The 13,969-nt window shown below is 44.4% G+C and overlaps 2 protein-coding genes across 2 annotated transcripts; one reads left to right on the forward strand and one right to left on the reverse strand.

Moving 5' to 3' along the window:
* The first annotated feature begins 4 nt into the window (after window positions 1-4).
* Window positions 5-1,657, forward strand: LOC105024100 (cytochrome b-c1 complex subunit 6, mitochondrial). Its single transcript, XM_010893785.4, has 4 exons — window positions 5-161; window positions 1,051-1,101; window positions 1,203-1,364; window positions 1,488-1,657. Exons 1-4 carry the CDS (start codon window positions 114-116, stop codon window positions 1,518-1,520), a joined length of 294 nt encoding a protein of 97 aa, XP_010892087.1. The 5' UTR covers window positions 5-113; the 3' UTR covers window positions 1,521-1,657.
* A 787-nt stretch (window positions 1,658-2,444) lies between these two features.
* pif1 (PIF1 5'-to-3' DNA helicase homolog (S. cerevisiae)) lies at window positions 2,445-11,832 on the reverse strand. Its single transcript, XM_010893812.4, has 13 exons — window positions 11,715-11,832; window positions 10,901-11,480; window positions 10,591-10,720; window positions 10,346-10,471; window positions 9,913-10,066; window positions 9,430-9,544; window positions 8,701-8,807; window positions 7,863-8,002; window positions 6,838-6,944; window positions 6,461-6,548; window positions 6,103-6,248; window positions 3,081-3,272; window positions 2,445-2,699 (listed from the first exon to the last, which is right to left on the reverse strand). The coding sequence occupies exons 1-13, from the start codon at window positions 11,825-11,827 to the stop codon at window positions 2,649-2,651; spliced, it is 2,049 nt and encodes a 682-aa protein (XP_010892114.3). The 5' UTR covers window positions 11,828-11,832; the 3' UTR covers window positions 2,445-2,648.
* Window positions 11,833-13,969: the final 2,137 nt, after the last annotated feature.

A 13,969-nucleotide genomic window follows, 5' to 3' on the forward strand; every position in this document is an offset into this window, starting at 1 on the left:
ATCTTTCCAACTATATCCTGCGTGTGACCTAACTTGTCCTCCAGATTCATAGCCTGTGATCTACCTAGCTAGGACGTGTTTCTTCTGGCGGTGCCAGTTTTAGGGTACAAGTCATGGTGTTCGAAAACAAAATGATCATGTATGGAGAGCCTGATGATGAGGTATTTTTGTACAATGTTAAAACCTTCCTATTTCATTGTGGTTTGTTTGAGCTAATCAAAGTAATATATTAAGTTATGCAACTCACAAGCCTTCTTCAGCTAGCTTAGCTTTATTGCCAGCTACTGTTAGCCACCAAACTAGCTTGCTATGTAAATGGATTACTAGCCAGGTTAGCGTCCTTGGCGACTAGCTAGCTGCCCTGGGCCCGGTTTCTGAGTGTAAACGGGAAATAGAGACCATGAGATCAGAGCAGTAGATCGGGTTAATTCGAGGTGACTCTCTTATAATGATATGCTTTTACGGTATATTTCATTGAAGTTGGGAAAATGAAATCATTTGGAGCGTTTCTTTATTAGTTCCCAATAGTGGGCGCTGTTGACTTAGTTATGAACAAGCCAAGAGTTAGGTTTAATCCTTTTTTCATCCCCGAAGATGACAATTGCTGGTCATATACTGAGCGTAGAACAAGCAATTTCTCATATATAAGTGTATTCATTTAATTGAAAGACAAGATTAAAAGATATCAAAATTGTAGATGCAGTACAGAGTATAGAGCCATTAACTACACAGAAGCCTTTGTAGGTTATGGAATAAGTCATTTCCAATACATGTAAATATCTATTGGAAGATTAAGTATAGCAGTTAAGGGCTCGAAAATGTTTAAAAATAAGCATTTGGTTTTGTGGGGCCACTTTCATACATTTCAGTGAGTAATTTAATTTTAAAAAATCCAGAAAGACATTTGATGTGCTTTGGGAAGTCTCAGATTCAATTGCCCCGAGTCTTTCAGAGTAAAATCCCTATGGATGACAGGGTGAAAGAAACCTAATCTCTCCGATCGCTGTCACACATGCCCCCCCCCCCCCCCCCCCCCCCTTCCAACACAAGGAGGAAGCAGAAGAGGAAGCGGACGGTGAGGAAGAAGAGGAAGACATGGTGGTAAGGCTTGAATCTGCATCGTCCGTTCGTGTGAATACGCTCGTCCTACGCGTTGTGAGACTTGCATGTTGGCTACATGTGGCTGTGTTTGTCCCTGCCAGGATCCCTTAGAAACGATACGGGAGAAGTGTGAGGCATCGGAGCACTGCGCCCACGCCAGAGAAAAGCTAGAGGCGTGCACGAGCAGAGTGAGCTCCAGATCAAACACCACAGAGGAGTGTACAGAGGAACTCTTTGACTTCCTACATGCGAGGGACCACTGTGTAAGTGTTTGTGTGAGAGGTGTAAACTGGCCATGTGGACGGTATGCCAACCTTACATGTGATAATTGGTTTTGGTAGTTAGGTCAAATCGAATTAATGGATATGTCCTTTTTCCTACCACAGGTAGCGCATAAACTCTTCCACCACATCAAATGAACCACCTCTGCGCTATTCTGTAAATTCCTGTAGCTGTGGAATCTGTTCAAATAGTAAATATGGGCACTGTCAGGGAAGGCTTGAGACCACAGCCAGTGTTGTATCTATTAATGTTAATAAACTACAGATTCTGTTAATACTTTTGTAGGATCTTTTTTTGTAGGGGGGTGGGGGGGGGGGGTCTACCATATAGCTGGCCTGCTTTTTGTATTGGTAATAGGTGACATAACTATATCAGATCTCTTTGGCTGCGTTTACCCAGGCAGACCAATAGCAGCATGTAATTTTACTTATTTTGCCAGTAATGGCCTCCAGTGTGAACGTTGCTCAGGTTCCCATGCAGTCTTTGTCACTGCATTTTTAAAATCAACATATCTAATCATTTAGCGTGTCTTTTCACTAGAGTCAGGTGAGCCTGTGATGCTCGGTCTGAGTTCGGCTGCTACGAAACAAATGTGAAGATGTTTCGATGTGGTGTTGAACCATGGTTGTTGAACCGTGGTCTGGTTTGAACACTACTGGCTCTATGCACATATGTAGATCCCTGCTGGAGACCAGGGTTCAGTAACTGTCTCTACCACTGTCCCGAAGATTGACACCCAGTAAAATGCATTGGTGGGGGAAACAATGAAAATGACCATGAAGTCTGTCTACTTTCAATAGGCAGACCTTGTTTTTTGTCTGAATTTTTTTTTTCCAGACGTGTCCATTGCCAATTGGCTACATTGGAGCTTGGAAATGGAAGACTTTTTTCTTGTTACTGGGATTATGTTAAGACCAAGATCCAGTGTCTGCTTCTGGAATACAGTCCCTCTCCTTTTCATCAAGTGGTGCAATATCAACCAAACTGCAGCAAAGCCTTGTGTGAAGAATCTGTATAATACACTGAATAAAAATACTTTAGACAAATGTCAGTTTATTTCATAAAAAAAAGTTAATAATAAATAAATAAACAGGTAAAAGTTAAATGGTGGTGATGCATGATGGGTACAAAGCCATACAACCAGAGGTCAGTCAAATCACGGCTTGAAATCTTGAAACTAAAACCGTCAACAAAAATGTTACGTTGTTGTGGAGATCGACACAGTCATGCACCCAATGCACAGCGTGGGTGTTCAGGTTTCTTCCTCACCAACAGTTTTCCTTGTTGTTCCTGCCCACAAACTCATCCATTGAGGCCTGTGGAGACAGAGAGATAAAAGCCTTTCAGTTTGAACTAGCACACCAATGTGGAAGTCGGTACCGGACAGAGATCGCCTTTGTCTGACCAGAATCATCAAGGCAAAAGTCTCAGCCAGACCTCCGGAAAGCGTTTCTCCTCCTTTAACAGTGTGGCAGCAGACATAAGAAAATAGCAGAAATGGAGGAATATAAACTGTAAAAAGACAACATGGGATTTATTAGAATGTGTGAGGAGGAAAACTTTGGCAACAAGTACTTTGCCCAGTGATTTCAGTGGATCCTTCGACCTCGACCACATACAGGTAGGCATCGGATTTTGAACTGCAGAAAAGGCGTTGGTTTAGCTTCAGCCATGTACACGACGAAAACTAGCCTCACCTGCTGCAGCAGCCGCTCTTTCCTCAGCTTCCTATAGAAGAGCATCACGTCAGGGTCGGCGCGGACCACCCGGGGGTCAAAGTCCATGACCCTTAGGCCCTCCAGGCTTCTGGCCCGCGACAGAGCCACATATGCCTGGCCGCTCTCAAACACCCGGGCCAGGGAGATCTCCACACAGTCCAGGGTCATGCCCTGCAACACACGTTATTTAGCAAACACTCTCATCCAAAGATTTGCAGTGACTGCATATATTTTCATATTTGGATATGTGGCCAGAAATACATTGCTGAAAACCAATATAAATAGAGACAGGAGGACCTATTTGATAGGGGAGGAGCAAGTAAATGGGGTATTCATAGAGAGGGGTAGCTTTATTTCCACCTTATTTGCGAGTTTCTGTGTCAAGCCATACAGTAACTGTCACCACATTTATCAGTGGTGGTTAGGGACGGCTGCCACATTGACGGCTGCTTCTCACAGTCAGGGACAATCATCCCCACTGTAAGAACATGCCCAGTAAGCCAGATTACATTGAAAAGTTAGTACCTACTTCAATAGCACAGATTAAAAACATATTTAGTTTATTTATGTACAAACAAAATTAACCAAAATGTAAGATTATGACTAGTAGGTCTCTGATTAGCTATTGCCATCATCTATACTTTAATGTAATAATCCCCACTGCTCTCTCCTAGTCAAATGCTATGAGTCAGCCTCACAACAGACAACGGAGTACAGAGGATACTGGACCACTGGCTTTTATATGAGTCAGATTTTAAGCAGAGCTCACAAAATTCCACCAACTGTCACTCCATCCTAATGACTAGAAGATGTGTACCTGAGTTGACCTGGTTGTAATAGTGAGGATGTTTGTTTCTGCTGTGAGTCGCCCGGGGGGATTTCAAATCTGCTTAGCCGTGACACACCGGAATGACAGACCACCCCATCTGTGTGTCAGAGAACACACCAGAATGACAGACCACCCCATCTGTGTGTCAGAGAACACACCGGAATGACAGACCACCCCATCTGTGTGTCAGAGAACACACCGGAATGACAGACCACCCCATCTGTGTGTCAGAGAACACACCAGAATGACAGACCACCCCATCTGTGTGTCAGAGAACACACCGGAATGACAGACCACCCCATCTGTGTGTCAGAGAACACACCGGAATGACAGACCACCCCATCTGTGTGTCAGAGAACACACCAGAATGACAGACCACCCTTCGGTGTCAGAGAACACACCAGAATGACAGACCACCCTTCGGTGTCAGAGAACACACCGGAATGACAGACCACCCTTCGGTGTCAGAGAACACACCGGAATGACAGACCACCCTTCGGTGTCAGAGAACATTCAGGGATAGCCATAGAAAAAAACTATGATTCATAGAAGAGGAATTACATGAGCACTGACAAAAGACATTTGACATTGAGCTGGAATTGTAGGCATCACACAGGTGATCCTGTGAGATGACCGTCTGTTTCTCTGGTGCCTCAGAGTCCCAATTATCAGCCACTGCAAAGATCATGTTGACTGAAATGGATGGACCATGAGACAGGATCATGAATGTTATCAGACAGAGACATGGTGGTCTGTCATTCCATTATTTCACGGCTAAGCAGATTTGAAATCACCGTCTACAGGCCTTTCCCACTTAACCCCTTCTGATAGTTTGTAGTATTTTAGTCATGCCAGTTCGGCAGGTTAGAATGATTAACGTGCAGGTTAAGATGTTATTTTTAATTGAAATGCACATGAAAAGCAATCACCGAATCTGGGCCTTAAATGGCATCAAATAATCCCAATCAGTAACGCTGGCGTCTTCCACCCCTATTGACACCTATTTTCAAACAATCATCTTCGACGGACTCGAGAAGAGGGAAACCAAACAAATTTTATTTTGCAATGTTTTTGTGAGCTGTGTGATCTTAGCTCGTGGGACTACGGATGGAAATTAGCCCTTGGCTATAATCCGGCATTTTTACATGCATGTACTCCATGTCTTGTTCATTAACATGCACTGTCCCAATCAAATAAAAGTAAAAAATAAAAATAAAAAAATAAATAACATTGAAGTCAAATTACCCAGAGGACTGGGCTCGTCGGCCTAGCCAATCACAAGGACACGCATCAGCTTAATGAGGGTCGAGAGGATCAAAGCCACAGACTAATAACACACCGGGCCAGATACCTCTGGCCAGTGACTGGAACATTCCAGAAACTAACCAGATGAAAAGGACTAACAACCATCCATCTTCTGTCCCATTCTCTACCCGTTTCCCCCGAAGTGAACACGGCCACACAGCATGGACAGGGTTGATTTGAACAGCAGTACGCTCACACACGCACACAAAATGTGCCAATAGGATACGAATGAAGACAACAGTAGCTTAGGGTGGGCAACTCCACTCCTTGAGGGCCCCGACTGATGATGTGATACACACCCCACCCCCCCAACCCAATTTACACTGCAGTTAGTTTAATCCGCTGTGTTAGCTGGAGGGCCAGGGGGAACTACCAGGACACCTTGTTTTCCCAGGCGCTACTTCGGCTGCGGAGGGGGGCGTTTCCCAAATATACTAGCAAGTGTGCGCATGAACCCTAGGGAAATTTGGCTGCACTGGGACATGAAAGTTGGCAGATGAAAGAAACACAGTGATTAGTAAAGCTGGCGCGAGTTTCTGAGACCTTGTATACAGTGGCATTGATTTGGCAGTATTGAGTCATCAGGACTGAAAAGGGGGGGGGGGACGTGATCAAGCCTGAGTCGTTCAAATCCCTGGAGACTTCATTATCTATGTCTGAGCGCACGTCCGTATTTCAAAACCTTTAATGATGCAGCCTTTCTTCCCCCATCTGGAGCGATCAATGAACCAATAGAGAATACCGTAGGAGAAAGCCGAGGCTGAACGGCAAAGCTGGAACCAGAAATCTGTAGTTTCAAACAGACGCTCTGGCCCCAGGGGGAGCGTGACTTCACTGGGTCAACGCAAGACCCTTGTAGGGTCTCACCTGGCTCTTGTGGATGGAGATGGCCCAGGCCAGCTTGAGGGGCAGCTGCTGGCGGCTCAGGTAGACACCGCCCCCTGCCTTAAACATCCAGCGCTCGGGTTTCAGCACCTCTGTGGTGCCGCATAGGAAACGGACACGCGGAAGCCCTGTGGAACCAGACAGAACTGATGGGACTGCAGCGACGCCGTTGGCACACAGCGGACTCTGAAAGGCCCAACCGTCATCATAACAGCCCGTTTCAACCTGTACAACTCAGCTCTAACGCATTTGTATGGATCTTATTTATGTTTACGCCTGAATCCCACTGCCTAGTAATGCACTATGCTATGTACGGTAATGTATTTGATAGGGAATCTACCTAGTTTCCCTGGCTGAAAGTCAACTACGACGCCTCGGGCTCCATTGACCAGGCCCCGCTGGACATCCAGGTTCTTGGTCAACATGACCTGGAGGGACAGAGTGTGAGATCAGGCAGCTTTAAAATATTCCGTTCAGCAGACACTTTCATCAAAGCATAACAGTCATACGAATGGAAGATAAAATAAAAATACTTGAATGCCATGCCTCTGATCACCCCCGATTAACTCATCAGATTACAAAGCTATTCAGTTCAGAACAATAGAAGGGTATTAATACTTAGTGTTGTTAATAATAAGATGCCCATCAGCTACAGCTACTCTTCCTGGGGTCCACATAGCTAGCCACTAGCCAGGACGGCAAGCTTCATTTACTGACCTGAGCGCCCACTTTGAGCTGCAGCAGCCTGCTGACAGGACTTTGGCTGTCTATGGTCTTGACCAGTGCCGGGTCGCTGTCCACCGCTTCAAACACTCGCACTGACCCTGGGAACAAAGACCGGAGGAGGAGCCTTTTAAAATGTAGCCACGTTCAAGTAATGGTGTCTCCCTACTGATTTCGTCACTTCTTTCACCCTTTGCATGGCCTTCGCTTCCAGTTTAACAGCAATGACAGACTTGTTTAACCCAGTGCTTTGTTGGGGCTCACCTTCACAGTCTGTGAAGAACTAGTTATCTCAGATCAATGTGACCCCCAGGCGCTAACCCAATCAGTGAGATCTGTAAGCTAGAGTACATGGCCAGCAAAAATATTAAAAAGTCAAACAATCAACACTGGTAACCCCCGGTAACAAAGGCAGGACAGACGAACTGCCAAACTGACGTGGATTTTATCTGGATCTGTGATTTCCAGTGCTTTCCCTCTATGGGAGTTCTATGTTGACGGACAGCCTTGGTGACATCCATTTCCACAGAAAAAGGGATCAGAGGAGTTGAAAAATTGACAGATCAAAATATAGCATCAAGCTAACAGACCAATTAGTAAAAGGCTAGTTAAGCCTGGGTTCTGATCTCAAAAGCGACCATAAGAAAATAATGTTCTTAGTGTTTTCAACAGATTGAAAGTAATTAGTAAGCTTTGTTTACAGGTCAGAAGAAAGTGAGGACGGTTTGAACATGAGTTTGTGGAATGGCTTGCTAATTACGTAATCACGTCCATACCCCCCCCCCACCCCACCCCCCTTAACAGTGGAGAAGGGATTTCCTTCAAGTCCACACATTTTCCATGACTTTTGAGTACACAGTATATTCAGAGTGACTAACCAAAATCAGTGTCTGTTGGGGTGGAGGGTGGTTTGCCTTCAGTCCACCCCTGTTGGGATGTGACTCAGTACTATGCAATAGAAAAAGTTTCTGACAACAGAAAAGCTTGAGGACGAACATAATAAAAACAAAACACCAAACCTGGCAGCTGCAGGAGCTTGTTCTCGTTAGTCAGCTCCACGTCATCCTTGTGAGTGCACAGCCTGGTTGCCAGGATACCATCCCGTTCGATCTTGTGATAGGCACTCTCCATTAGCTTGGCAGTGACTTCCTCTGTGACTCTGTGGGATAAGACGAAGGACAATTGAAAACATTTGTTAAAACATTTTAAATGTCGTTTGCACTGAAAGAAATGGTGCAAGGAAACACTAATCGGACATTTAAACCCCCATTTCCCCAGAGAACAATGACATGGGCAAAATTGTTACGGCTCCAAAACAACTAAACATGGTACTGGAGCAACTGGTAGTTCGTCATGAGGCCCTTAATACCAGTATTTGTGGCACAGTGGATGATGAAGTGGCGTTAGGGTCCTGCCAGTCAAGCGGTCCAAGTCATTGCACATGTACTCCTACAGTATGGGTTCAAATCTGACACCCACTCAGCTTTCAGCAAAAACCCTTTTTACCATCTTTCACCACCTTCCTGTCCAATCCAGCATAAAATAAGGGCTTCCCCCTCCTTTCCTCACTGGTCTTTTTGTTTTGAAAAAGAAAAGTACTGGGAATAGATGGCAAGGAGGACAGTGGAAAAGAATGTCTAAAATGTCATGCTGCCTCACAGGTGATCTTTGGACTTCAATCAAATGAGAAAACTCCACCGTTGGTGAAATAAATAAATTAAAAACAATGAAATTACAACTGCCCCCTACCATGCATTTCACAAAACCGAACATGTAGAGGAAACCATTTCAGACAAGAGGAAAAACCTGCCCCCGAACATCCAACCGAAATGTCTGCCCGTGCGGAGCACACTGTACCTGCCCACCCTCACTGCCTGTAGGAGGGAGATGAAGACCTGGTCTGTCTGCCGGCGCACCTCTGTCAGCTCCATGTTCAGCTGGATGCACTTCCGCCAGCTTCTAGACTGGAGGTCAAGGAAAGGTCAGCATTTGACTGTTTTCAGTGTCATCGCCATAGCAGACACGGACATTTGTTTTCAGTTGGATTGTTTTACAAACCAATCACTGTTTTCAAAAGTGTTTTTAATGCATTTTCTAATATTAAATACATTATGAAATGCTGACAAAGCCATCAATGCCCTTTACACCAACAGTGGTTTGAATGCTGTTAATTTGAAATCAGTCATTCAGTACCAGCAAGCCATCGCCTAACCAACTAACCTGGCTATAGGAAGAAAGGAAGAAAGTTTTAAAATACATGAAAGATGAATTGTGAATGAAACATAGAAAATGACATTATCATTGATTATGTTCTCTCCCCCCAGTCGGAATTTTACTACATGGTCTTGTACATTCTTTCTGATAGTACTCTCAGGAACAGGGTGAGAATATTTTGTAGTTCCAACTACTAAAACATGGAACCATGTTTGTACAAAGAAAACAGAAACCGACATTTAATATTTAATTCTGGTTCCCGGATGTTTTATCAAGTTACCCAGAGCAACATTTTATTGACACACACACACCCATGCGCACACGCGCACTGCTGCGGATGGTCAGAGGAGCATAATGACCAGGCTTTCTGACCTGGAAGCAGAAGCTGGCCTTGTCTTTTCCCTTGGAGACGGGGGGCAGCTGAAGGAAGTCTCCACACACTATCAGCTGGATGCCACCGAACGGTTCCGTGGATCGCCTGACTGACCTGGAGCAGAGACACCAACAAATCAGTAGAGATCACAGAAGAATGACTGTAACGACATGCAAGCGAGACATATGACAGCCACAGGGTTGCTGGATCAAAATCCAAAACTGGCTAGAGATTATCAAAATAAACGAGAAAGTTAACCCTAACTGCTCCCCTTATGAACAATGTGGACACCCCACAAACCTCCCCAATTTAGGGGGACTGGACCATGTGAAGTCGATCAAGTCTTGAACAAACAACATCTACAATTGTGTAATGTATTGAAACCAATGGAAAGGTTGCATGAACCATGTTAGAAATCTGGACTTACTAATACACAATAAAGTTCACAAACAGTGGGCAAGAATGAGTGTTGCTGCCAATACCTGGCAATGGCCTCCAGCTTGTCAAAGAACTGGGCCTCCACCATGGAGATCTCATCGATGATGAGGTGGCGACAGCTTGTCCAGTGCTGCAGGACTCCGTGCCTCTGGGCCAGCTCTATACACTGCTCCAGAGGGGCTGAACCAGAACCAATACCTGACAAAGAGAGACCGGAATAAAGACGGAGGACAGGAATGATGCGGGAACAATAGAAAGATGAAGGAGGAAAGAGAGGAGGTCAGGAGACTGAGGGTGAGACAAAGAAAAAGGTAAGGAGGGTGAGATGGAACCTCGGGTGGGTGGGGTGGAGGATGAGGGGGATGTGGAGGGAGAGGGAGGAGGGGACGTGGAGGGTGAGGGAGGAGCTAGGAGGAAATGGAAGTTGAGTGAGGAGGGTGAAGAGTTTTAGGGCTAGTCGATGATGTAGTGACTAACCGGCAAAGCTGTGTAGCGTAGTTCCGCCAATGTGACAAGCTGCCACACCCGTGCTGGCTGTGGCGTAGGTGCTTTTTGGCGGTAGTGAGCCCACAATCCTCTTCAGCAGGAACGACTTACCTGTGCCTGAAATAGCGCGACAGTTAGGTTTTACAAATAATTTGTTTGGGGTATAAATGTATGTGAAATTAGTGAAACTTATTCAAAGAAAGTTATGTACGCAGCATTTTTGGAAATGTAGTCACCTGCACTGCCAGTGAAGAACACATTCTTGCCACTCAAGACTGCACTGAGGACTGCGGCTTGTTCTTTGTTCAACTTGCGTGCTGCTGGTAAAGACAGGATGGGCTTTTTGCTTGGATGTAATGCCTTTACCTGAAAATATAGCATAACAAAAACATTGGTTTGATGTGAAATCTTACATCTTGCAAATTTTTTTAAATTCCAGTTAACATTAAGCTGAATTGCATGTAACCCATCCACAACATTACAGTTCAAATGTCAGCTGGCTTTGGGACTAGTGACCCAGGCCCCCAAGCTCTGAACTCAACTCACTGGGCTGGAGTCACAGTCCGTCCTTGGTCTCTTGACCGGTTGTCCATGTGGCCCTCCGGTCATCTTATTGCCAGTCCTCACAGTTAGGCCTTTAGAAGAGACTGGAGCATTCACTTTGCTCCTCAACTCATTGGCCTTCAGTACATCCTTCTGCTGTAATGGACTGATTGTCTCAAAGCTGCGAGGCAGACAGGCTTTCAGCTTCTCACGGTCAGTCATGGACTTGCTAGTCTGCCAGGCCTGGTGTTTGATACTTAAGGTCTTTAGGAAAATGTTCAGTAGGTGGGGCGGGCAGTCCGATATGAGTACCTGGATGTTGTCAGGGAGCAGCTTGACAGTGCACTTGCCATCCTTGGCAAAACGTGAGAAGAGCTGAAAGTCTTTCAGTATGTAACTTTGGGGTACTTTGCCATCATGAACGCGCAGGGTTATCTCTTGGAACTCGTTGCGCCCCAAAATAACAGTTGCCTTACGGATGACTTGTCGTTTAGTTGCCTGGCCAGAGGAGTTGAGGCGCTCCACCACAACATTACAGTTGAGCTGGAAACCGTCGCTCCCTTGCAACATTGTTGAGTGGGTTCTGGTGAGTAGATTAAATCGGACGTAAAGCGGTACGGCCTGGACATTAGGCGAGCCCTAGCTACATTAAACACCAAATATAAACCATACCGTAAACTACATCTGCTGTAGATAATGACAAATGCTACAACTTGGCATGCGAATATTCACTATCTAGGCGAATGAAAAATAAAACAGTCAAAAACACAAAGGCTCCCTACAGAAATCTCTGTATGATTTCGCTATGTTGGCTTACCTCTTTGAAGACAAATAAAGCTTGACCAAATATTGAATTGCTTTGTTGTTATTTAGCTGCTCTGGTTTTGGAAGTCCTGTAGCTGTAAATGCAGTTTTCAAAATTGTCGGCATGTGTAATATAAACCAATAGCATCGCATCATATTTGACCAATGAGAGACTGGTCCTTTAATAGATTAACCAATGAAAGACTACTATTGCAATTCGACGCAAATGTCCACGCCCATACATTTTGGGTACTTGGCCAATCGCTGTGGTTGTGGAGGCATTCGTCATTTTTGGCCATGTGTTTCCGTACTACAGAAGTAGTGAGGTTTTTGTGGATAAATGTCTCCCTTAGTTTGCGTCCTTGTACACACACTTTTTTGGGTTGTGTTAAATCTAGTCTCTAGGGTGCTTAGAAAGCCAATCCTGGCACAAAATAAATAATATGCTGTCAGGTAAGCATGACAACTGGAATGGCTTTTTTTGAGCTGGTGTATGTAGCCTATGTGTCCTGGCTGTGCGGCTCTCTGCGGTGTCCGCAGACGCTTGAAGGATCGGAGGATGCATAGTAGATCTTCTGTATGTTCGATAGAAGCAACCATCTCCTCGTCTACTATAATGGATGTAATATATTCTTAGCACAAATTGGCAGCTAGGCACTTAAGTTCTGCATCATTTTGCGTTAGCTGACGAGAGAACTTCCGGGCGTGGATGATTGAGTGTTGTTGAGCACGGTTCAGTGACCGATTAATTCGTTTTTAGTTTATCTTGGACATTAGACAGGGGCCAATAACACTGACTGCACACTGGAAGTGTGCGACAGCCCGGGTGATGACGCCCGAGTCTTGGAAATTATCACCCACAACCCCACATCCACTGACCACCCCACCTTAGCTATTAACTGTACAGCTCAATACCACGGTCTTGATGAAAGCTGTGGCTGAAGGGGATTTATAGAGCAGAGCGGGAAATACGAGGCGGGGCAAGTGGAAACAGAATCTCCTTTGGCGGAAGAGGAGACAGTGGTATTGGTATTGATTTGTACCACAGCCAATTGGAACCTGTTACGTCTTTTAAAGATTTTTTATGAATAATTTACATAGTAGATCATTGCCTTTTCCCCTAGGGACCCCTATTTCACCTTTGATACATCAGGGATACCCCCTTGCAGGCATTTGCCCCCTTTTAAATGATTGTTTATTGATATACTGTATATTTAAATCACCTACAAAACCTTGTTTTGGTGTATTATTTTATATTTAGTGGTCTTAGGTAATGTTGAATCTAACATTTAAAAAAGAAAGGAATCTTTGCAGCTCTGGTATTCCCCCACAGTAATTAATTTATTTTACTGCACAAAAAAAGACAACGCGTCATGACCTGACGAAGATGCCATTCGAATCAAGATGGCTTTTTTGTTAAGTAAAATAACTAATTTACTATCGAGGCATACCAGAGTTGCAGATATTTTTTTCTTTTGATGTTTCATTTTCTGTCCTGCACCTGAAAAGTTGAAAATAACCTTTCCCTATACTGTAATCTAACATTTTACCCAGTTCACTGAATAAAAAAAAAAAATGACATAGCAAGCCCTGTGTATTGTAAGGAATCATTGTGCCATCTACAGTTAATACATTTGCTAACATTAAAATATAAAATATTATCTGGTTGACCAAACCTGAAAGTAAAGCAGCAATTGAATGTGCTGATAGGGTAATTCAGCCACTGTCCACGAGGTGGGGGCAAATTCAGAATATCCACTTCAATTGTCTGAATGAAGATATAATGTTATCAATGACTTTTTTACTAAACTAAGATTGCCCAAAGGTTTCGTTTCCAATTGGATGCAAGTGAAGGTGAGTGAGCTGAACCATGAGCTCACTCAAGTTTTAGCATGTTTCTGTTAGAAAACATTATGAAGCGACGCGCAATAACTCAACTCACTGTAGAGTCCTTCAATACTTTAATAAAAGGCACAGAGTACAAAATACGGTCTAGTTTGTTCTTAACATGTACCTTTCATGCTCCCTGTCTTGGTTGAAATCGGCACAAACAACAGCCCACTCATTTGACAAACGTGGGTAGTGTTTATTAAGGGGAGATGTGATCTAAGTATCATGGGGATAGTGGAACTGTCTTCCTGCCAAATGGCATCCTATTCCCTACAGTATATTAGCACTTCGCAGCTGCCTGACGCTGCAAGCTTATGTTTAACACCACAGCATTTAATGTGATCTTTAATGTGAGCTCGCAGGGTCAGTTCCCTGTGC

Source organism: Esox lucius, chromosome 3, assembly GCF_011004845.1.
Source record: "Esox lucius isolate fEsoLuc1 chromosome 3, fEsoLuc1.pri, whole genome shotgun sequence".
Taxonomy (NCBI): Eukaryota; Metazoa; Chordata; class Actinopteri; order Esociformes; family Esocidae; genus Esox; species Esox lucius.

Excerpts from the sequence above, each read along its gene's own strand:
- pif1 (XM_010893812.4), bottom strand. The coding sequence starts at position 11,827 with ATGCCGACAATTTTGAAAACTGCATTTACAGCTACAGGACTTCCAAAA. Across the intron at positions 6,945-7,862 it reads CAAGCTCCTGCAGCTGCCAG|GGTCAGTGCGAGTGTTTGAA; the intron begins GTTTGGTGTTTT and ends CTTTGTTCCCAG. Across the intron at positions 3,273-6,102 it reads TCTCCATCCACAAGAGCCAG|GGCATGACCCTGGACTGTGT; the intron begins GTGAGACCCTAC and ends CGTGTGTTGCAG.
- LOC105024100 (XM_010893785.4), top strand. The coding sequence starts at position 114 with ATGGTGTTCGAAAACAAAATGATCATGTATGGAGAGCCTGATGATGAG. Across the intron at positions 1,102-1,202 it reads AAGAAGAGGAAGACATGGTG|GATCCCTTAGAAACGATACG; the intron begins GTAAGGCTTGAA and ends TGTCCCTGCCAG. Across the intron at positions 1,365-1,487 it reads TACATGCGAGGGACCACTGT|GTAGCGCATAAACTCTTCCA; the intron begins GTAAGTGTTTGT and ends TTCCTACCACAG.